The sequence below is a fragment of the Mercenaria mercenaria genome, chromosome 16, assembly GCF_021730395.1.
Source record: "Mercenaria mercenaria strain notata chromosome 16, MADL_Memer_1, whole genome shotgun sequence".
Classification (NCBI taxonomy): domain Eukaryota; kingdom Metazoa; phylum Mollusca; class Bivalvia; order Venerida; family Veneridae; genus Mercenaria; species Mercenaria mercenaria.
In genome coordinates, this window is record NC_069376.1 from 233765 (window position 1) to 259383 (window position 25619).

General features: G+C 35.3%; 2 protein-coding genes across 2 annotated transcripts in view; one reads left to right on the plus strand and one right to left on the minus strand.

Moving 5' to 3' along the window:
• Positions 1-12598, minus strand: part of LOC128549804 (myosin-3-like) — a 34531-nt gene extending 21933 nt beyond the window's left edge. Inside the window, exon 1 of the mRNA XM_053527451.1 lies at positions 12425-12598. Within this exon, the coding sequence (XP_053383426.1) occupies positions 12425-12598 (174 nt within the window). The remainder of the gene's footprint in view (positions 1-12424) is intronic.
• LOC123539751 (uncharacterized) overlaps positions 1-25619 on the plus strand; it is a 182896-nt gene that overhangs the window by 102916 nt on the left and 54361 nt on the right. The gene's annotated exons all lie outside the window — the stretch shown is intronic.

Here is a 25619-nt window from a genome sequence, read left to right on the forward strand (position 1 = left end):
TGTTGTTACGTCATGTAACGCTATATTTCATCGTGTTATCTTACTGTCGCTTCGTGGGGTCGTTCAATCAGACAATGATTTTTTAAATTTTTAGAATATACTTAAAATATTTGGCAAATTAATCAGATAGGGTTATGTGCTTGATTTTTTTTTTTTTTTTTTGCTAGTCTAAGATGAAATATTTGGATTTCAAACAAACGTTCGTAAAATATGCCTATGGAAAAGGTGTATATTTTATGAAATTTTCTCGAATGAAATTTGTCTGCAATGTAGATTTTAATGAAATTTCTCAGTCATAAATAAACAGTTGGTGATCTTATATGGTGAAATGAAATGTATAGGTCTGTGTGCTTGCTTCTGAGGGCATGACTTTAGAGATACGCATATTTCAAGGTGAATGTCAGTGCCAATTTGGAATAATTTAACAAGCCAAACTTTTCAACATTATATTTTATCTTTGGAATGATAGTAGCGCTATATAAAACTTACACACAATATGTTGAACAATATAATTTGTTTACTTCCGTAATCTTCAGAAAACCAACGATTAAGATTCAACGCTACATGGTTACATGTCTACATACCCTGCACAATAATGAAATGGACCGTCGCAAAATCACGCCCCCCCAGGTCAAATAAATACACAAATTAGTTTTCAGCAATTGTTCATTTTTTTTCGTTACAAATGGAAATTTATTTCTAAAGGGGGCACTTTGTGAATATTTTTAAGTATCCATTGTACGGGACACTACGGCTGAACATGTAACAGAGAGGTAATGTTGATGGTGTATATATATATGTTGTTTGTTTATCAAATTATTCTGTGTTTTGAAGATATACCAAAAACCTTATAAAAACACGGTAATAATCCATTTTCGGCGGACTCTTTTCGAAATCTGCTATATCGGCGATTTCTTTGCGTCGGCAGCTGCTATTCTTTGCCAGAAACAATGTTCAGGTCGGTAAAGGAGTCGAAAAATCGAGCTGCTATCTTAGCTGGGCAGATTAAGTCATATATTCGGGCAAATACTGCATTTGGTGATGCAAGCATGAAATTTGGCATGTGTACTCGTCTGGGTCTCCTTCTTTCAAAAAGCCCGTTAGCCACTTAAAAATTCAATATGGCGGCCATTTTTTAAGATGGCCGCCACAGGAAGTTGCTTATTGACTTAAACAGACCTAAACCGAGTTCTTTTTTTTGTCAATTTTGAGGAAAAGATAAGATTCTTTTAAGATGTTTTGAGTGTGCAAAACCTATTTTTGAGACACAAAAGACTGGTTCCAAAATCCAATATGGCGTCTTTTTTTCAAGATGGCCACCGTTTTATGTAAAAAAAAAAACTAATTTGCCAAAAAACTAATTTGCCATTAATACTGACGTTCCTAGTTGAATCACTTTTAATGTTATAGTCAAATAACATATTTAGAGTGTTGAAGGACAGTTTTTGTCTGGCCTAACACTTTAGGAACTTAAACCATGAATGAGATTTGATTTACGGTACACGAACTGGCCTACTGCACTTCCAGGCGAGGATGTTCGAACTTCTGCTTGTTTCCTGTCCTGGTCTGAAACATGTGCACACAAGTCACGTGTTGACTGTTGTATAACGTTTCCTGTTGTCTTAAACTTCTCTTGTGAATCGATGGATTATACATTGAAGATATAAATGCACTGCATTGAGTATGTCCTATCAGAATGAATCTTACCTGAAACTTATTTGTTCCATGAACATTATTTAAAACGCAGTCACAGAAGAACAAAAAAAAATATCATCTGAAATAAACTTAAACTCAATCTTATGATTAACTGGTTCCAACTATTTCTTTTATTATTAAATCTATATTTTAAGCCCTTTCCATTGATCCAGATGTAGTCACATAATCATTAATAAAAATTGACTCGAAGTCGAAGCCAAAAGGAAAATATATTGATCCCCAGTTGTTACGTCATCACGGTTTGATATCAAAGGAACGTTGTTTACAATTTAATGCGAAAAATGACCAACGGCTGCAGAATTTTATATTCATTTTCATACTTATATGTAGTCTGGATGTAAAAATATTAAAGCAATTTTTGCCTTTTAAGTTCGGCCAATATGTAAATTCATCGACCTGATAAATGTTTGAAAAGTTTTTATCTATATCATGGAAGAGGTTTAAAGGCGTATCAAGGTCAAATATAATGTCATATTTAAGAGATTTTAAAAGTATTTTGTAAGGATATATTTTTATTTGTTATTATAAATAGATTTTTACCATGTTATTATTAAGGTAGATGTTTAATTTTTAAGGTAGCAACTTTAATGTAGCAAACTGCAAAGTAAGATGGCATACATCCTTAGCCTGTTTTACGGTTCAGCATGTGCTGAAAAAACCTAAGCTTAAATGACATAATAATATCGTTGTACATATTGTCAGAATAATTTGTATATTTAATATATTGATAACGTAACACATAAGCACAGATAGTGCTTGACTCCCTTTTCATGTTGTCATGGCTATAATTAATTTTTGAATTGCTGTAATTAAAAGAATTTGGGTCATTTGTCGCTGATTTGGGTTCATTATGTGGATGGCTGGGTCCCAGCTTCGCACATTATGTCAAAATACAAAAGTTAAAGGGGAAACAGATATTTGATAAGGCAAGTACTCGTTGTAAAACGTTATGTTAAAAATTTTTGGGACCAATCAAAAACAAGTTCTAAAAATAGCCGTCTGCTGGGGTAAAAAATAGGTAGATGGATACAGAAAGGCATTGGGTACCAGCGTGAAGAAGCACATCGAGGTTTAAACAATAATTTATCCCATCCCTTGATAAGGAATTATTGCAACTACACTGTCGGGGCGTAAATTTTTAAAAAGGGAAAAAAATAGAAGTTCAACTAAAGAAGATAGCAGAATTTCGATAAGGTTTCGAGCTTGGGGCCAGCGCATAGGATTTTCCCTTTAAAGGTAATTAAATGCTATAGACCATAGCAATTGGGCTGAGCTGGGGAAGCTGAGACAGAGACCCGAGTTTGGAATCTACTGAGATAGTGGGAGAGTTCCACTTATAGAGGGTTCAGCATTTTTGGCAAGTACACCCAAAGGGCAGGGGGATATCCCTATTGGAGTTGAAGCTATAAGAACAAAAGGGCCGAGAAACCAGAATGGGGGCATTCAATAGGGGAAGGCAGAGGCCGGCACTTTGCGAAGGACTCGTATTTGGGTTATTCAAAGACATTGTCTGACGGGAACTCAAAAAAAAAGCCAGTAAAGTAAAGTCCCACCTATGGGATTTTGAGCTAATCATTTTAATTAAAGTAGTTAGAAACTTTTAGTTTGAAATTTTTGGATCTGCCGATCCCTGAATTTTGTCTAGCTCATAATAAGAAATCATTTACGAATCATTGGTACCGAATCTTTTGGGCAAGGAGCCAGGGGAAAATTCATATTTGAGAATTTTCCACCACTCACGTTTTAAAAAAAGGACAATCCCCTTTTTTTGCAGCTAGTCAAGCATATCCACCTTAGCGATTGGACCCAAACCTTTGTTCAAGATACAAAAGGGCGTAGGCTTTTTCCCGGGGTCATAAAACCAGTACCGACAATTTGGGGGCTCGCCGGGATCTATATCAAAGGGGGTACGAGACTGTGTTTTAAGTTCTTTTGGGTGTACCAAAGGGGGGGCGCTGTGACAGCGGGTAGTCTGAGCTTATATTATTTTTATAGATATTTCCCAGCTTAAGTTTAAAAAAGACTCATAGATGGGGGGCGAGGGGAGAACAAGGGGTTTTTTCGGGTTTCCCTGACTTGTGATTATTGGATAAAAAGAGAAGGAATATACTGAACGGAAGAGCGTAGTTGAGACGAGATGGGGAAAGGGGCATCATGATGATGAACAACGAGGTTTGAGCCAAAGAAGCTAGAAAAAAAGTTTTTTTATTTGGGAAACGTTTGGAAAAGAAAGATTTTTAAAAAAGGAAGAACGAGTTTTAAAAGAGAGATTTTGGATTTTTAAAACAAAAGGCTGAAGCCGGAGCTTTAGGGCTATAAAGGTGCTGAGCCTTCGCATAAAACTTTGCGGCCAAGGCACCGAAGTTTCGAGGAAAGTAAAGATGATAGGATGCATCCCTCGAACGATTTGAGGGGTTTGCGAAAACCGGGGATGGAAAGAAGAGACATGGGCTGCAGCCTCAGCTCTTTACTCACAAAAAAAGGCCTGGACATACACAAGCATGCCTCCAGACCAAGCTAATGCATACGGCAAAAAAAGAAAGCATTTTTGAAGCGTTATCAGTTAAAAAAAAAGAATTTTTTAGTTTAAAATTTCAGGAAGCAAGCCTAGCGTGGTGAAACTTTTTTTCATTTAGGGCAAGGTTGGACAGATATTTTAGTCGAGGACAGAAAGGGGCAGAAGTTGATAAACTTTGAAATGCTAAAAACCTTATGATCAAGAACATTTTCACCAAACATTTTTCCCAGACCTTGTTTTTGTTCTTAAAGGAAAGATTTGCAAAATCGAGGGCTGAGTCACGCGTTAGCAGAACAATACTTTAAACACATGGTGGTACTATAACCTCAAACAGGGTTTTGAAAAATAATTCCTATCCAATAGACCACCACAACGCCAAGTATGACCCCTTTCTCTCACCCCAACAAAGAAAAAGGGCCAGTTTTTAAAAAAGCCTGTATTTTTGTATGCCCAAGGAAGGTCATATAGCTAGAGAAGCGAGACCATCCAAGAAAAAAAAAGCGGTGTGCTTTAGCTAGTAGGGGATCCTAAGGAAAGACAAGAAAAGGCAGGAACCCAAAGATTCTACCCTATAGTTTTGAAAAAGGGAAGGGCCAAGCGCAGAAAGACACAGTAAAGAAGGAAAGGTCAGCTTCAGCATAGCTTGTCATTAATGACAGAAAGGTAAAAAAACAAAAAAGATGGATGCTTAATTTGGGAGAGGAAAAATCTGTTTCGGTCATAGCAAGCACCGTACCATTGATTCAAAAACCCGGGTGAAAGAAATTTGGGTGTGAAGACAGGATATATGGGGGATAAAGAAGTTCAAGTTTGAAGTACGGGTTGTATTGGCAGCTGTTGGGAAAGATTTCGTATCAAGAATAAAATTTTTAGATAAGAAGTATCTTAGGTTAAATTTGATGGACGAACAAGGAAAATTCCTTCAGCAAAGATACTTTTGACACACCAATTATACGGAGAATTGAAGCAAGGGTTTTGACAACTTGATCCGATTTAGTTTGGGAAAATATCAAAGGGGCTTCGATAGACCAACATTAAACTGGATAGTAGGGAGGGAAAACAGCTCCTCAAAAAAAAATATTGTTGCAGCTGGGAACGAAGCAAGGCTGAAAAGAAAAACAGCAATAAAACCTTTGAAGGTCACGAACCTAAACGGGACGAACTTGTGCGAGCAATTAAAAAAGCTCAGAAGGAAACAATACCCTAGGAAAACTGTAACCTATGCCTCGCATCGAAGAAAATAAGAAAAAAAGTTTTTAACATTTTGTAAAAGTCAAAAGGATGTATTGATAAAAACCTTTCGAAGAAAAAAAAGGCATTTTACAAAGAGATAAAGCAAATAGTATTTTCCAACCATTCAAAAAGGGGGTTATGCTTAGCCAGAATAAATAGTTGGGGGACACCTTCAATAAAAAAACATTTTGAAAATACAAACAATTTTTACTGCCGGGGTTAAACTAGTGATGCCCAAAAGGGTTTTGTGGGTCTGTGACATTGTCAGAAAATGACCCAAAAGAAAATTAAAAAGTTCCTCTAGGAGATATCCCAATAATGGAACCCATTCAGGGGTGGTGTGGTTTTAAAGGACCTATTGCTCCTTTTTCAGAAAAAAAAATCGTATATTCTTACCTGGTCGCTATGCCACAAATATCCTGAGGCAGTTGCATTACCTAGGATTGAGACAGAAGGGGTAGCTGAAGCTTTGTAGAAATTTTTAGAGTAGGATTTCCACCCCAAAATCTTGAGTGACGGGGGAAGTCATTTTTACCTCACAGCTGAGGGAAGAAGTTTGTAGGCTGATCATCTGAAAAAATGTTCACAACCCCGATAACCCAAAGTGCAAGGGTTTTTCGGGTGCGAGAATGGTTTTTTTAAAGAGTAGTTGAAAAAGATGGTCAAGAAAACCAAAGACGGGGATAAAAAATTTGCACCTATTGTTTGCATATCGAAGGTTCCACAGGCAAGTACCGGTTTTCTCACCTTTTGAACTACTCTATGGTGGGACATCAGAGGACCTATGCAAGTATTTAAAGAATTTTGGGAAAGAAGCTGAAACACCAGAAACAAGAAACCATATAATAGTATTAGACTTAGGGAATGGGCGGAGGAAACATTAAATAGCTAAGAAAATTTTCATTCAGCACAAAAACTCCCAAAAAAACCCAATTACACAAGATGCCAGAAACAAAAATTTAAAAGGGTCGGGATAAAGTGCGTTATTTTTACCAACTAACCACAATAATTAAATGCTTCAGGGGAAAGGACCTTATGAAGTGTTGTTTGGGTCAAAAAAAATGGTTTTTAAAAGTAAAAGTGGGTGAAAAAAAGGGCTTTACCTATAATTTACTCAAAAAGTACGAAGAAAGACAAAAAATTTTTTGCGGGAAATGTCCCCGGATCGGGGCCATTTAGCACAGAGAGGGGGGTAGTTGATTGCGAAAATTTGTCACCGGTCAAAAGGAGGGTCAAAAACATATGAAAAGTACAAATTAATCCCCCATTGTCTGAAAGCCAAATACTGAAAAAAGTCGCTTATAAAAACAATACAAACATTTTACAAAAGCCCGGGGAACACGAACTTGAGAACAAAGTCGAACTCAAAACCACAGAACCTTTAGATCAAACAATACCCCATACCATAGCAAACGTAATGAGGTTTTAACCAAAGGGGTTTCAACACAGTTAAATGCGGAATTATTGAACCTGCCCCCCGCATACAACTCCCCATCGTTATGGTAAAAAGAAAGATAATACAAACAGATTTTTTATTGATTTTAGCGGTTTAATTCTATAACTAAATTTGATACGGAGCCTATGGGGAAAAGATAAGAATTCGGTAAAACTTCATGGGGATAAATTCTTCACAAAATTAGACCTCAGCAAAGGTTATGGCAGATTCCGTCGAGAACAAACTAGGGACCACAGCCTTCACAACATCGAGGGAAGTTTTTATCCGGAAAAACCATTTGGGGAGACAATTCAGTGCACATTTTAAAAAAATATGCGAAAATTACTTCAGGATGCAAACATGCGACAAATTTCTGGACGATATTTTTGGGCCACAAGACAAGGGGAAAACATATTCAATTTTACAAGATATTTTTTAAAAGAGTTAGGGAGCAAATCTTCATTAAGAAACCCTCAAAGTGTCTAATAGGATAAGTAATATTTTATTTACGGACAAAAGTCGGGAAAAGACAGCTGGAAATGGGAAAGAAAACAATCGCATAAGGGAAGCACGAACCTAAGACAAAAGAAAGTACGGAGTTTCCTTGGGGCAACAGATAAAGAAAATTTATAGCATCGACCCGAAGTTGCAGCACCCCGACCCACTTGATCAAAAAAGTAAACCCAAAACCGATGGCAAGAACAACAGCCAAAGCTTTTTAAAACTTTGAAAACCTGCTTACACAAGCCCCCATTCCGGTTACCAACTTTTTTCGACTTTATATTCGTGTGATGCTTCAATACGGGGTTGGAGCAGCACTCTTCAGAGGTATGAAGATGGACAATTTTCCCCAACATAGCCCCGAAAAAATTGCCCAAAAGAGAGGGAACTATTCGGTAATTAAAGGGAATGTTTTTCAATATTTTTGGGTTTAAAAATTTCAGAAATTTGACGGCAGTGGCACCTACGACGATCATGCCCCATTGAGTTACATACAGAAATGAAAGAGAAAAACTCAAGAAATTTTTGAATGGGGATTGTTTTTGCAGTGTTACAGATTCAAGATAAATCATCAAAGGAACAAAAAATTAGTGTGGATTTTAAACAGACAATAATGGTTTAACATTAGGTTTAACAATCTTTTAAAAATCAATCAAAAAATAGTAAAAAGAAAAAAAATTTTTTAACAAATTTTTCTTCAGTTTTTAAAAAAAAATGAAAGTATTTTTTAGAAGGGGCTATTTGTCAAAAATTTGTTATTTAATATATTGAAACGAACACTAAGCACAATAGTGCTTACTCCCTTTTCATGTGTCATGGCTATAATTATTGTTGAATGCTGTAAATTTTAGAATTTGGGGCTTTGTCGCGATTTGGGTTCATTAGTGGATGGGTGGGTCCCACTTCGCACATTATGTCTATACAAAAGTTAAAGGGAACAATTTTGATAAGGGAAGACTCGTTTTTAAAACGTTTTTGTTAAAATTTGGACCAAACAGAAACAATTCAAAAATAGCACGTCTGCTGGGTAAAATAGGTAGATGATACGAGAAGGGATTTGGGGACCAGCGGTTTAAGAAGACACACGGGATTCAACTAAAAATTTATCCCATACCCTTTTAAGGGAAGTTTGCAACACACTGTCAGGGCGGATAAATTATTAAAAAAAAAAAATGAAGTTCGTAGACTAAAGAAGAGAGCAGAATTTCGATAAGGTTTTGAGCTATAGGGCCACGCATGGAGTTTTACCTTTAAAGGAATTGAATGCTATAGACCATAGCAATATGGGGGGACATCGGGAAGCGAACAGAGACCCGGATTTTTTAAACACTGAGTGTAGGAGAGTTTTCCGCTTTTTAACGGTTTTAGAAATTATTTTGGGAATAAACCCCAAGGCATCGGGGGGTATACCTATAGTAGTTGAAGCTAATATGAAGCAATTTTGGCGCTGAGCAACCAGGAAACGGGGGATTCAATAGAGTTGAAGGACAGAGGCCGAGCATCTATGGTAGGACCGTATTTGTTTTATTCAAAAACTTTTTCTGACGGGAACTTCAACAAAAAGCCATCAATTGAGCCCCCAGCCTATAGATTTTTAGTAATCATTTTTTAAATTTAAAAAAAAGTTAGAAACTGTTTTTTGAAACATTTTAGTGATCTGCCGAAAACCCTGAAATTGTCTACCATAAAAAAAACATTTACGAAACATTGGGAACGAATCATTTGGGAAGGACCAAGGAAAATTTTATTTTGAGATATTGGTCACCCGCTCTACGTTTTTCAAAGGACAATCTACACGTTTTTTCAGCTGCTAAGAAAGTCCCTTAGCGATTGGGCCCAAACCATTGTTCAAGATACTAAAGGGGTAGGGACTTCCCTGGGCATAAACCATAACCGACAATTTGGGGGCTCGTCCGGGGTTTATAAAAAGCAAAATTTTGGTTTTAATTCTTTTTGACCAGAAGCCTGTGACAGCATAGTTATTAATTTTTTTTGAATTCCCCGCTTTTTAAAATATACATAATGGGGGGCGAGGGGGGCGAATTTCTTTTCTTTCCACTTTTTGGTTATTTAAGAAAAAAAAGGAATTACTAACGAGAAAGGCGTTTGGGTTCAATCAAACGGAAACATATGTAACAACATTTTAACTAAAACAAAAAAATTTTATAACTTTGAAAAAGAAAAGCTTTAAAAGAGGAAAACATTTTGAAAGAGCGGAGTTTTGGAGTTAAAACTAAAGGCTGAAGGGGGGGGGGAAAAAAAAAACTTTGGACTGATAAAGGGCGACCCTTCCAGTAAAAATTTTGGGCCAAGGTCCAATTCAGGAAAAAAGTGAAATTGGACAACCTCGAACGTTTTTACGTTTGCGAAAAACCAAATGGGGAAAGACATGGGGGTCCCCACTATTCTCCCCAGGAAAATGGGCGTTTACACAAATCCTGAAGCAAATACAACCATTAAAGAAAATTTTTGAAGCGTTTTTTTATTAAAAGAAAAAAAATTTTTTTTTGATTTAAGTTTAAAATGCAACCGACTGGGAAAAAAAAAGTTTTCCCCGTTTATAAGGTTGGACGATATTTAAACAAACAAAAAGAAGTTATAATACTTTTTGAAATCTGAAAGACCTTTTCCAAAAAAAGTTATCCAAACATGTTTCCAAGACCCTTTTTTTAAAGGAAAGAGTGAAACAGGCTATTTTTACGCAGTTAGGGGAAAAATACATTGAAGAATGGTGGGCAAATCAAAAAGGTTTTGAAAATAAATTTCTTCCCAAAAGAAAACCCCCAAACGCCAATTATGCACCTTCATCCAGCCCCAACAAAAGAAAGGCAGTTTTAAAAGCCTTTGTTTTTGTATGCCCCACAAAAGGGGCCATTGTAAGAAACAGAAATATCCCAAAAAAAAATACGGCTGCTTTAGTGTAGGGGTCCTTAGGGAAAAAAAAATAGGCATGAACGCAAGATTCACAAAATAGTTGGGAAAGGAAGGCCAACCAGAAAGCGACGTAAAACGGAAAAATGATTCATATTTTCTGGGGGATTAGTAAAAAGGTAAAAACAAAATAAAGTGATCTTAAGTTGGGGAATGGACTCGTTTGTCATAAAGCAACACCTTACCATTGTTCAACACCGGTGAAAAAAAACTTGGGGGAAAAAACAATTTAAAAAATCATCCTTGCTATAAGCTTCCTATGTTAAGAATTGTTTGACCCTTTCCTAAAACAAACACAGATTTATAAGACCATGCACTGATGTTAGTTATCTGCAAAATATAGGACTCTAATCAATATTATTTATAAAAGAACAATACTGGACCTTCGTTTGGAACAGGCCAGTATTTTATACAGTCGGCGAACGATAATAAAATGGCGCGAAAATGTCAGGCGAGTCTAAGACAGATAATTTAGGTTGGTCAGATGTCACGGTTAATTAGATAGGAATTCGTATTATACTTGTCAAATAGAAATCAACATTTACTTGATTGGCGAAATAACTCAGGTGGCTAAGCTGTCGGTTTTTAGATGCAGTGCGAAATATAGCTCGAGATCGAAACTCGCAAGAGGTTTATTTTCTAAGGAAAAATTTTATGTAGCCCTGCTTTATGTTTGTTTTATTTCAGTTTGATTCTCAGTTTGTCTTTTTTTTTCTTTTTATCTTATTACGTTTATTTCTTTTTTTTTCTATTTTGTTTTAACTTGTTTTAATATCTATGAAATTTAAATCAGTAAAATTGATTTTATTCAGGCTCGTCCGCTGTATCTGTTGCAGAGTCGTCAGTTGTGTCCGTTTCAGAATTTCAAAATAATGAAATCGCTCATAAGAAGCTGTTTTCAATGCTCGCCATTTCGAGCTATGGAATAGTATGTTAGTGTATAATGTGGGGGTAATGTACTTACATTCCATCTGTAAAGCGGACGTTCACAAAGAACCTGTGTATGCTGTATTACCGTATTATTTTTAAAGCCAGTTGAAAAACCGGTGTTGTATCTATGCTAGAAAAGGTAAAAACAAAAGTACATGTGTATACTTCAACCCAGTATCGAACTCCGGACCTCGAGTGTCATACCTAGCGGCCTAACCCATTGCGCTAATACAGTACTTCGTTCATCGAGTCTCAGTTTGAGGTACTAATCCATATCGTCTATGCATGCTTTACCTAAACTGGTAAATAATAAGGTCGACTGCGTTTGTTTACAAATATCAAATTATCGTTCGATTACTTTTTTTTTTTTTTTTTTTTTTGTATAACGCATTGGGTTGTTGTTTTGTTGTTTTCTTTTTTTCAATAAAAGGTGTCCATGACATTTTACACGCAAATAGATTTTCATTTGGGGCTGTTTAAGTTTCATTATTTTTCACCAGATTTAAATCAAGGAGCAGTGCCTTTTTTCTACAACACAGCATGCCTAAAAATTTAAAATTCTGTAGGGCAGCCTCTTTAAATGAATAATCTCCAATACCGTTAACTAAATGTGTATAAGTACAGAGAATGGTATATTTATAGGCTCTGCATAAAACTCAGTACGACTTTTTATCATAATTATGTAACTGAAATGTTGTTTACATTCGTTTGGCCTGGGAATATTAGTATGTAATGGAGCAGAAGTAGAATCTGTTATGTTACAATCGTAGGGGTTAAATGTATCAGCCGAAGATTCAAATATAGACTGTTTCTCTTTATAATTATGTCCTTTTCGCACCTGTAACGTAATAAAACGTATTAGCGTCTGATGGTTCTTTCACGCTTCCGTAGAATTAACGTTTATTACACGAAATTCATTTTGAAACTTTTTCTGAAATGTCTGCAGGTCTCAAGTACGAACATATCTTACATCCGAGGCATATATACTGACACTTTCAGACAAAATAAAAAAGACCATTTTGAACGATTCGACCAAGTTCCAAAAATCTCCATATACCCTTGCCCCATTACATTAGACTCAGTCTGTGTGATTCCTGCGCGCGACCCCTGACTGTAGAGCAATTGGAATGCGACTTTTGTTTTCAAGTTTGGCCTTTCACTGTCATTTTCTTGACTTCCTGGAAAAGCTGACAGTCATCTGACGTCATTTTCTTGACTTCCTGGAAAAACTGACAGTCATCTGACGTCATTTTCTTGACTTCTTGGAAAAGCTGACGGTCATCTGACGTCATTTTCTTGACTTCCTGGAAAAGCTGACGATCATCTGACGTCATTTTCAGTGTTGCCAAAAACATATGTAGCATGTCAGGCGAGACTGAGGAAAAATGTGCCCTGTGCTGTAAGGTTATAGCAGTAAATGCTTTTCAGCTGATGTATTTCATTTTTTATTCTCAAAGATGTTTACTTTGTTGACAACAGGTTTCATATATTAAATGTAAAATATTTATCCAACATAAGAAACTTAGACCTACAAAAAGCTAAATTGGTATCACGTAATTATGTGTTAAACATAGGTGAATTGTTGTTATATTCATCATTTCTAAAGATCATTTTGAAAATTGTTCTTATATTTCAATCATTTTGGAGCATTCCTCTGACTGTTTATGAGTACTTTGCTGCAAAAAGTGTAACAAGAAAGTTACTGTCATCAATTATAATTACAACTAGAGTGAAGTAAATCGGAAATGACGCTGAAATTTGTGTAATTATGTTCTTGTAAGTAATTCGACATTCTCCAGATGTAACTACCGCTAACACGAAAAAAATGCTGAAACAAGCAGCCCCCACCAGGAAAAAAATAAAAGATACAGAGAATACTAAATTTTGACGATTTTCTTTACCTCAGCAAACCATAACACATTTTCATTGCAAACAAGGTAAGACAGAAACTTCAGATATCCAGATTAATTTACAACTAAATCTGTTCACATCACTTGGAAAAAAGATTTTGTTGGGGCCTCTCATTTACAATTATGTCAACAATAACCGTCGGAATTGAGTGCCTTCATGAGTAGAAACTTTTAAAGGTAGAAGCAAAATATTACAGAAGGTTGTTTACATTATAAAATCTTTAACAACTTCCTTGAGGTTGATTTTTTTTTTGCTCGGGATTTTTTATAGGGTTTCAATATGCATATGCATGTCATATGTTCATCACATTTTTCATAAGTTATATAGACTCTTGGATTTTGGAGTAACTAAAAGGCAAAGTTGAAAGTAGACAGAACTTTCATTAATCTGTATTGAATTTATTCATCTGTGGAGAATTTCGATATAAACTATAAATTGGGAAACACTAAAATCAATTAAAAACTGTCAATACAAGAGTTGGTCAATACAAGAGTTATCCATTTTGCTTCAGATAATTTCATTATAGAAGGTCATTCTTTTAAGTATCACATATATCTACTTTAACACCAACAATTAAGGTACCATCTCTATATGACACTAACTTGTCACAAATACATGACAAAGTCATTGACTGATAAATTTGTTCACTAGACGCTATTATCAGTTACAATCAGAGATATGATACAGAAGCAGTATCCCGGTTATCACAGGTGAGTGTTATTCTTAAACTTCTTGTATATAAAAACTGCCTTTTCTCACGTCGGACATACTGACCTTGATTATAACCCATCTATTCTTGCATTTAAAGTTTGATAAGCATTCGCTTCAACTCTTTATCCATTCCTCCTACTCAAGTTCCCTCACAATTTTGTTTTGCTGGGTTAACGACACTGATATAGCAACAGGTATATGAATTTTTCTGATATATATTATTACTTGATAACATTTTTTTGTCAACAGTCGTATTGGATTCTTCTTGAACAAATACAGTTGACATTGTATTGTAAGACCACCCAAAGGACAGTCAAAACAAAGGTCTCAATAAAATTGTCTCTTGATATGTTTAAAAAAAATCAAAAAGATAAGATATATTTATATATTTACATGGGCATCCAGTTTAGAAAAATTTTTTTTTATAAATTTTGATCAAGATTTGTTTCATAATTATATTAAACACTTCTTGCAGTCCATTGACAGTGTCAATTGTTTGATTTTTGACTGTTAGACATGGTTGTTTAAAAGTTAATTTTGCAGGCAATTTTACCGTCCGATACCGCTGGTCGAATAATCAAAAAGGTGTTTGATAGAGTGTATTTCATATGTAGTAAGAACGTTAATGAAGATTTAAAGTGGCCGACTGTAATGCCTTAACGCCTCTGGTATCAAGATAGTGCTTATACCGCATTACTACCTTGTATCCTCCTTTTCAATATATTTATACGTCTGACCATAGCCCAATGTCTTCATGTCAATTTCCGGTACACAACATTACTAAGCATCTCAAGTAAACAAAACGTAATATTCGAAGTGCATTTGCATGACCTTTTTTGGATATCAAAAGAGCAAGACAACTAAGTACTCAACATCACGATGGCAAAATGACGGAGATGGGTTGCAAAAAAAGACGTGAACACGCATAATCACCATGGCAAAATAATGATGATAGACGCCAGAAAATAGCCTAGAAACATCACGTTTTTGATCTATGACAATGATATCTACTCCTACACTTATTCAGATGTGTAGATTACGTTTAAAAGTCCACCAATACACAGTTATCTGATAATTTAATAGGTTTTCTGCACCACCATTTTTACGGAATCCTGTTGGTCAGAGACCACCAAATTCAAAAAAGTACAGGGAACTTACTGGGAATGAGGTAAGTGTATACCTGGGAATAAGGTAACGTCTGTGCGTTCTGATTGGTCAGTCAGGTAAACAAACCCAGGAAGTGATTATTTTTTCAAAATTGATATTTTTTCACTGCATTTACAGTATTTTATTATACATTTTGACAAAATGTGCTACATTTTATGTGTATTGAATAAAAAGTTTTATCAAACGAATTTCTCCCGCCATGGCAACGATGTAAACAGGGGGTTATCTCATTCACACGAAAATTACTTAAATAAAGTATCACTATTCATATGTTTTTCGTCCGATATTTTGGTAGAACTTAGATAGTTCTTGAAAATATGTAGTTAGATATACATGTTTCGATGTATGGAAGGCCGTACACGCCATAATGTTATAATGTAAGTCTATGGGAAAACAATTGGCCATAATGTTATAACGTAAGTCTATGGAAAAACAATTGGTGAGACTACCCTGTTACTGTTCATTGTGTTATATTAATACCACACGACGAACGAGAAAAGTGATAACGACTCGTGTCACTGCAACACGATGCATGGCATTTTTTATCGAGATATCGTGACGTATGTCAGCCGTCGTAACACTAGTCCTGCGTCATGTCACAATATCGCATGTCATGTTGTGTTTCGATCGTCTTCTCTGTAGGTCGACGCAAGACATGCGATATGACGCATGACGATATGAAAGACAGTCAGTTGACAATACCACAGAACATCAAGACATTGTCGCACTTCATGTCTCCCCTCAGATCGCACCGGCGTTTTGTAAACCTTTTTAGATCAATTCACGATATGTGGTTCAACACACGACAATATGACATAACAAGCGATTTGACGCACGACAATGCCACACGAAGCGCAACGCAACATTAATGTCGCGATGTCACGTCGATCATATGTCGGGCATTGGGTCATGCGCCGTGCTTAAGGTCGTGCATGTTATCATATTGACTTGTATCGCATCAGATGTCGTGCGTCTGCCTAGAATACTAGACGATCGACAATCAACACGGCGCAAGACAAAGCCACATACTGCTCGATATATGATACGACGGGCGACAATTTGGATTTCGTAACAAACATACGTTTTAGTGGTACCTCGATAGTTTGATTTTTATTGACAAACAAAGCATATAATACCAGTACCATGAAATTATATGTTATGTGCATAAAATGGTAAATTAATTTTATCATAAGCGTGCAATCACTGTAATTCTGTAACATAAAGAAATTAAGTTGAATTTTTAAGAAATAATTTATAGTTAAACAATGCTTTAACACTATTTATGCACGACGGGTGGTTATACTTCGGGCGTAATAATTTCACGAGGGCTCAGCCCGAGTGAAATTATTTGAACGACGTATTACCACAGGCACGGGTCCAGTGTATATAATTTTTTGTTTAATATATATAAAAAAAAATTTCACACAAATATACTTTATATATGTTAGTCAAATGAAAAAAAAAATCGATGATGAAAAATTCGGTCACAGTATCATATGGAAGGGCATTTAAGTAAAAAATCCTTGCATGTAAATGACTTATTATTGCATGTTAATTACTTATTATTGTGTGTTAGTGACTTATCCATTGGTGTAAATCACTTGTTATTTCATGTAAATGATTTGTTATTTTGTGTAAGTGACTTATTCTTGAATGTAATTGAGAAAGTGATTATGCTGTATTTCTTGTTTACTTGTCATTCTTAACATGTTTGTGTGTTCTTATTCTTAATGCATTTTCGTAAGTGCATTGGCTTAGTTGATCATAATGAAACATTTCAGATTTATTGATGATATTCACTGCCACCATTAAATCTACATCGGTCTAAACGAAATATATCGTGTAGCAGGTTATCGAATGGAAGAAGCAGCAAGCATCAAGGATAACGACGAAAGCATAATATAAAGTCACGTTATGGCACCAGGCGGCGCTGTTCTCATGAATATTCGACATTTTCCGTGAAACCGTGAAGAAAGTTTGTTTGTTATGTCCCTTACTAGCATATACGCCATTTGTAACGCATTCATTTGCGTAACCGCCAGCCATGTTTACTGGAATCGAAGACACTCACTTTTAAGTAAGTCATCTGTATTTCGTAAGTGTTTTGCATCCCAATGGTTATATCGAAAGTATCGGATAGATCTAACACTGGTAACAGGAGTTTTTAAGAGCATATCCATGATTCTCAAGGGGCGGGGCGTATGTTCTCCGTGACTATTTGATAAACGGCATTGTGTCTGAAATCAAGTCCTCCACCTCTGATTCATGTGGGGAAGTTGGCAGTTACTTGCGGAGAACAGGTTTGTACTGGTACAGAATCCAGGAACACTGGTTAGGTTAACTGCCCGCCGTTACATGACTGAAATACTGTTGAAAAACGGCGTTAAACCCAAATAAACAAACAAACAGGCGGCCGTGGTCGGCAATTGTGTGTACGGACGCATTGAATGTAGGGCCTACACCATTAAATCCATGTTAAACCAAAGAGGTATAAAATTTATTTGTATATAGCTCTTTGGTTAAACCTATAAACTAGTAACTGTTTTTGCTGTGGGTATCTTATTAGTGATGTAATTTCTGTCTGGTGACTACTCTCTTGCCAGTATTGCTGATTCAGAACGTTTTGTGACAGGATGATTCGAGGCCCCAATATTGATAGTGGGAATTTAGAAAATCTTTTTATTTTTGCATTTTGAGCCTTGCTGAGTCAAAAATACGATCTTTTATGGATTCTTAGTGAGATAACTTTAAAAGTATTCTGTGGTATATTAATGAAACATTTTACATTATAAATTAATTTGATATTCAGATTGATTTTAAGTGATGTGGCAGTCCTGATTTTAAGGGTTTGGATAGCAGTATTTAAAAATAAGAGTTACCTCCCTTCGTCAGTTTTATTGTGTTTTGTGTGCATTCATGTGCATTGACCCTAGGTCACTATTTTTCCCTCTGAAATGCTTAAATTTCATTGGATTAGCCTCTGATAAGATCTGGTCATTGTCTAGATTGTCATGTTTCTGAAAGCATGTATTGAACTTTTTATTTTAAGGTAACTTGACAGGGAAAACCAAGATGGCGTCACGAAATTAGGGTTGGTCACATTATTTACTCCTATAGGCATACAGACACTAAATAGAAAAATGGCGCGAAAAAAAATGGTAGTCGCATAATGGTGGATACAAATAGTCCTCAGTTTTTTTGCTCTGTAGAGCTATTTTCCTTATTTTCTTTGCAATTTTTTGATAAAATCACATGACAGATCTATGCTTGACATGTAGGTAGCATTTTCATAATGAAATAACAACATGACAAAATATTTCATGGAAACTTAGATCATACACCACCAGTATAATTTGGGGTCTCATTTTTTAGCTGATTTTGCAGTTTGTGTGTTTGACTGAAATTATATGTTGCATCAAACATGACCCCCACTTTTCTTTTGATTTTTAGTTAGCACTGACAATATTCTTCAAGAAAATGTAAGTTACAGACATTTAAAATGGGCCCTGATGTGTGCTGCGATCATTGGAAATATGTCAGTTTTATATAGAATAAAGAACAACTATTTAGTGTGTTATAACCTATATAAATAATAAGGCATACAGACACTAAATAGAAAAATGGCGCGAAAAAAAATGGTAGTCGCATAATGGCGGATACAAATAGTCCTCAGTTTTTTTGCTCTGTAGAGCTATTTTCCTTACTTTCTTTGCAATTTTTTGATAAAATCACATGACAGATCAATGCTTGACATGTAGGTAGCATTTTCATAATGAAATAACAACATGATAAAATATTTCATGGAAACTTAGATCATACACCACCAGTATAATTTGGGGTCTCATTTTTTAGCTGATTTTGCAGTTTGTGTGTTTGACTGAAATTATTTTTCTTGCATCAAATATGACCCCCACTTTTCTTTTGATTTTTAGTTAGCACTGACAATATTCTTCAAGAAAATGTAAGTTACAGACATTTAAAATGGGTCCTGATGTGTGCTGCTGTCATTGGAAATATGTCAGTTTTATATAGAATAAAGAACAACAACTATTTAGTGTGTTATAACCTATAGACGATATGCTGCTACAGAGGTCTAAAGATGCGTTTTAATCATGCGCACAAAAATTGACTAGTTTTCATGGTGACTTTCAGAACATTTGATTTTATAATTTTATAAATTAAATGCTTTTTTACAATTTTTTATGTGTGTGTTAAATGATTAAAATGCATCTTTAGACCTCTGTAGCAGCATATTGTCTATAGGAGTAAATAATGTGACCAACCCTAATTTCGTGACGCCATCTTGGTTGTTCATGTCAAGTTACCTTAAGAATAGTTGAATTTTATTGGATTAATTACAGGTTTGTTGATTCACTCTGACTTATTACAGTTTGTAATTATCAAAACAATGGTCTCATAAAGTGCTCAGTAATGATTTTATCTTTTCCGCTATTGGCTCATTCTGTTTAGACAGTTTGTTTATATATTGAGTAAAGTCTATGTTTCTTAAATGGCAGTCTTTCTTACATCACTGTCTTATTCTCTATTTGCACTATAAACCATTTAATCATTTACAGACCTAAACAGATCACACGTGACAGTGTGTTTGTGTGTGTGTTTTGCTGGACTGAGTACTGCTGTAACATATGGTGCATTTAGGTCCACAACCTGGTAAGCATAATTTGTATTTGTAACCTGTAATTAATTGTATAACTATGTATATGTATGTTTATACACTACCTAAGTATATGTATTTTTGCCACTACACACACATGTATATGTTTGATCCTGAAATGTTATTATTTGATTAAGAGATATGCTTAATATGAACTGTACGGTATTTTGTGCAGCAATCATGTGTTTTACATGATTGTAAGTATTTATAGCTTATTGTAAGTATTGTTCATATTATGTATTTTCAGGATGTGTTTTTACCATACATTATGGAGATAGATCTACCAATATTAAAATGGAAAACTGTATACAATTGTATGGCTCATTGACCCACAAAGGAATAAGAAGAAGAACCCATCCCAATAAACACTTATTAGTTATACTGCCAATTATTACGGCAACACAGTACGAACTAACAGGGTGACAGTGATGTAATTATCTTCTTTCAGATAATATACCTTTTTTCTTTCATGGTTCATTCCACTACAGCTTGGACTATGCTCAACATGTTCATATACCCAGCTACAGCCAGGAAGTTTGTCCAGTTTACTTTAAGACACCAAGAAAATGCAACATACTTGGGATGTGTTGTCTGGGATCAGGTATAAGTAACATGCAGCCAGTGGCTCCTATTATCATGATTATAATTTTAATATAATAGATTATTTATTTATACTTCTGTGTAGGTTTTGTTGGAGCTAATGCAAAATGTGTATCAAGTCTACTTCTACACTTTGTGATTTGTACAATGTATGTACATGTAGATCTACAGTATAAATGACTACTGAATGGCCTGAATTGACAAAACATGAAGTATTTGAAAGACAATTAGGTTTTGAAGAGGATTAGTTAGTAAAAAAGTCTTAATTACATTGGATAAGAACACTGGCTACAAAAGTCTGTGGCACTCCAGTCTTGTATTATTACATAGATAATTCGAATGCTTAACACTGTACATGTATATAGTATATGTTGTATGATTATATCTCAATAAGCTAAAAATTGTTCTAAAGAATACGAGTTTTAATCAATTACTTGAAATAAATTCACTTATTGTAATTTAATTGTAAAAATGATTGTAATGTGATTATTTTCAAAATTAACGAACCAACTCCTGACTTAGAAATTGTGAGGTGGTAGATTGAAACCTTTTTCAGTTTTATTGTATAAGAAATATAGATTAGAATGAAGACTTTTAAGATTTCTGATATATGCAGATACATGAAGATAACAGATACTTTTACTAAAGACTTAATCTATTTTTAGGAGAACAAGTGTTTTATCTTGTTGATGAAAGCAACTTGGTTGGTAAAGGGGAAAACAACTTGTGAGCATGGTACATCACTACCTGTATTGGTGTTCCATTTGGACAATGCTGCTGGCCAGAATAGATACAATAACTTGCTGTGGTATGGTCTGTGGAGAATTTACTAGGTAACAACCATTATATTTTTCATATCAATATCATTGATAGTTGTTAAAACGGTGTATAATTTTAACTTTTGGACCAGTGCAGATCAAGATCAGCCTGTACATCTGTGTAGTCTGATCATGATCTGCACTGTTTAATATTCAGTCAGTAAATTTTCTATGAGAACCCCCTATAAACGTCTATCAAAAGATAGAGTAGTCCATTTTACAAATACAAATTTAGCAGGTTTATAACAATGGTTAACATAATGATAGCAATGAATGTGTTACGAGGGCTGAGCACGAAACTATTGTATCTTGTTCTTTATTTATATACAGTTACAATAGTTTCGCGCTCAAGATACAATAGTTTCGCGCTCAGCCCACGGTTTGTAGAACATCCTTTATGCAGTTATCCAAATCTGCAAACAATGTACATTTTATATACTGGAAGCACCCTGTTGTCAGTCTGTTTGTCAGTTTGTTGAGCATTGGTTGTAAGAATTATCTTTTATCAAATACTGATAACTCTAGTTTTATTTATTTAACAGGAAAAATAGAGGAGGCACCCAGGTTAATTATTTAAATTGAAATATTTCATGTTTAACTTATTTGTTACAGGATATCACAGTTCAGTTGGTTGAATTTTCAATAATGATAGCAGGCCATACTAAATTTGAACCTGAGTGGCACATTTCGGATTTTGGAAGAATTGATGGAGGAGGGTGAATGCTTAGACCTTACATGATATTGCAGGCAGTGGATCAGTCATTGAAGGTCATAAACATTGCACAGCTGGTCAACAATGATTCAAAACCTGTCACATTCTACAAGTGGAGAAATTTCTTATCACATTGTTTTAAACCTTCAACATGTTCAAAGAACATTACCAAGTATCATTACTTTATCTTGTCTGCAAATTCTTGTATGGAAAACTTAAATTGTGATTGATGAGGATTTTTCTGAGAACTGGAAAAAGGAAGTGGATGTAAAAGATAGAAATTGTGGTTTAATTAAAGTTTTAATACACAACACTTAAGCCTGTTTTGTTGTTCATATAGGTGTGTTTAACAGTTAAGGTTACAAATCCAGTAAATGTTGTAGTTTCAATTACCAACATAAAATATCAGCTGGATCTAAATATTAATGTTTTACCAGAGCTTTTAGCCAGTGTAACCCTTATCAAAAGTTCACCTTCATGGTAGCAGTTTGCATATAACCTACGGCCTCTATAAACCTTTTAGTCATTATGACAATTTGGCATAAGGGTGAATGTAACTTACATGTTGAATGACAATACCATACCAAAACTATTGTTAGCTCAACTATACGAAGTATAAGGAGAGCTACCCTACTCGACCAGGCGTTGTCGTCTTTCCGTGTCCCCACCTTGGTTAAAGCTTTTTTACACTTTCTCTTTTTACACTTCCGTCTGTAATTACTTGATGAATTTGATTTGGACTTAAAATAGTTATTCCTTATCATCACCCACATCATCTGACTTAAGGGCTATAACTCTGGTACCAATATTTCATGATTTTATCCCCCCTTTTCACTTAGATTTTCGGGTTAAAAGTTTTGATGCACTTTCACTCTATCTCTGTTATTACTGAATGGATTTGATTTAAACTTAAAATCAACATATCACCCCATCATACGAAGCAAGGTGCATAACTTTGGCACAACTTTTTCATGAATTATTCCCCCTTTTTACTTAGAATTTCAGTTTAAAGTTTTGATGCACTTTCATTCTAACTCTGTTATTACTGAATGTATTTGATCAAACTTAAAATAGTTGTTCAGCATCATCACCCACATCATATGACATAAAGTGCATAACTCTGGCACAATTTTGTCATGAATTATTCCCTTTTTTACTTAGAATTTCAGGTTAAAGTTTGGATGCACTCACTCTATCTCTGTTATTACCAGATTGATTTGATTCAAACTTAAAATAGTTGTTCACCATCATCATCCACAAGATATGACACAAGGTTCATAACTCTGGCACAAATTTTATGCCCCCGAAGGGAGGCATATAGTTTTTGAACCGTCTGTCCGTCTGTCAGTCTGTCGGTCTGTCAGTCTGTCCGCAATTTTCGTGTCCGGTCCATATCTTTGTCATCGATGGATGGATTTTCAAATAACTTGGCATGAATGTGTACCACAGTAAGACGACGTGTCGCGCGCAAGACCCAGGTCCGTAGCTCAAAGGTCAAGGTCACACTTAGACATTAAAGGATAGTGCATTGATGGGCGTGTCCGGTCCATATCTTTGTCATCGATGGATGGATTTTCAAATAACTTGGCATGAATGTGTACCACAGTAAGACGACGTGTCGCGCGCAGGACCCAGGTCCGTAGCTCAAAGGTCAAGGTCACACTTAGACATTAAAGGATAGTGCATTGATGGGCGTGTCCGGTCCATATCTTTGTCATCGATGGATGGATTTTCAAATAACTTGGCATGAATGTGTACCACAGTAAGACGACGTGTCGCGCGCAAGACCCAGGTCCGTAACTCAAAGGTCAAGGTCACACTTAGACTTTAAAGGATAGTGCATTGATGGGCGTGTCCGGTCCATATCTTTGTCATCCATGGATGGATTTTCAAATAACTTGGCATGAATGTGTACCACAGTAAGACGACGTGTCACGCGCAAGACCCAGGTCCATAGCTCAAAGGTCAAGGTCACACTTAGACGTTAAAGGTCATTTTTCATGATAGTGCATTGATGGGCGTGTCCGGTCCATATCTTTGTCATTCATGCATGGATTTTAAAATAACTACGCATGAATGTGTGACACAGTAAGATGACGTGTCGCACGCAAGACCCAGCTCCGTAGGTCAAAGGTCCTAAACTCTAACATCGGCCATAACTATTCATTCAAAGTGCCATCGGGGGCATGTGTCATCCTATGGAGACAGCTCTTGTTCATGAATTGTTCCCCCTTTTTACATAGAATTTCTGGTTAATGTTTTGATGCACTTTTTTACACTATCTCTGTTATTACTGAATAGATCTGATTCAAACTTAAAATAAATGTTCAACATCATCATCCACATCATATGACACAAGGTGCATAACTCTGGCACAATTTTTACATGCATTGTTTCCCCTTTTTACTAAGAATTTCAGGTTAAAGTTTTGATGCACTTTAAATCCATCTCTGTTATTACTGAATGGATCTGATTCAAAATTAAAAATAATTGTTCAACATTATCATCTTCATCATATGACGCCCCATGTGGATGATCTGTTATGAAAAGAACTGAAACCACTACCTTACCCTTGCATAATCATAAGAGGCGATTTAGTCATTAATAGGGTATTAACACTTGGTTTTGCAGTAATTCTGTAATTCCAGCAGGTATGCAATATTAGACTGGATTGTGTACCGAAACAAACTTTGACCTTGACATTGACCTAGTGACCTACTTTCACATTTTTGAAGGTACAGGCTTCAAATTTGGACCACGTGCATAGATCTGTGTTCTAAAATGAAATTTGACCTTGATTTTGACCTAGTGACCTACTTTCTCATTTCTCAAGCTACAGCCTTCAAATTTGGACCACTTGCATAGTTTTGTATACCGAAATAAACTTTGACCTTTAGATTGACCTAGTGACCTACTTTCAAATTTCTCAGACTACAGCCTTCAAACTTGATGCACATGCATAGTTTTGTGTACAAAGAACTTTGTCTTTGAAATTGATCTAGTGACCTACTTTAGCATTTCTCAAGCTACAGCTTTCAAATTTGGACCACATGCATGGACCACATGCACAGTGTTGTGTACGGAAATGAAATTTGACCTTGGTTTTGACCTTGAGCTAGTCAGTAAGTCCTGAAATTTGGAACACTCAAAAATGGCACATTGGTGGGCGCCAGGATCACTCTGTGATCTCTTGTTTAATACATATGCTTTATAATATTCAACTTACATGAAAACCTTTTCCAAATTTAGCTCTTATTTTAAAGTATTATTGTAGAAAACAGAATCAAATGTACATGTTGCCATGGTAATGCAATTTGATAATGTTTCTATAGAAAATGTGAAGGATTTTAGTTAGCTAGATATTTGCACTTTAAGTGAAGATCTAAATATTCATTGTAATAGAAGATTCATTTATTTAAAAATAGCCAGTGATTACCAATAAGTGAAATAGTCATTTATTGCCAGCAAGTAAAAGGCAAGTTCTAAAGAAACAAAAATGTCTTATTGTTACATGGGTAATAACCATGGTTATTACCCATGTAACAAAAACCGTCATAAAACCAAACATTCTTAATATTTTCATGTGAAAGTTTGCGTTTATTTTTCTTAATACACATGCCTTCAAATATTTTACTTTTTAAAAACCATATTTTAAGTGAACATGTTTTTTTTATAGAAAAGGGAATTTAATATATTTGTATAATTTGAGTAATGTTTTTATAGAAATTGTTGTAGATTTTAATTGATTATCATTTTGTGTA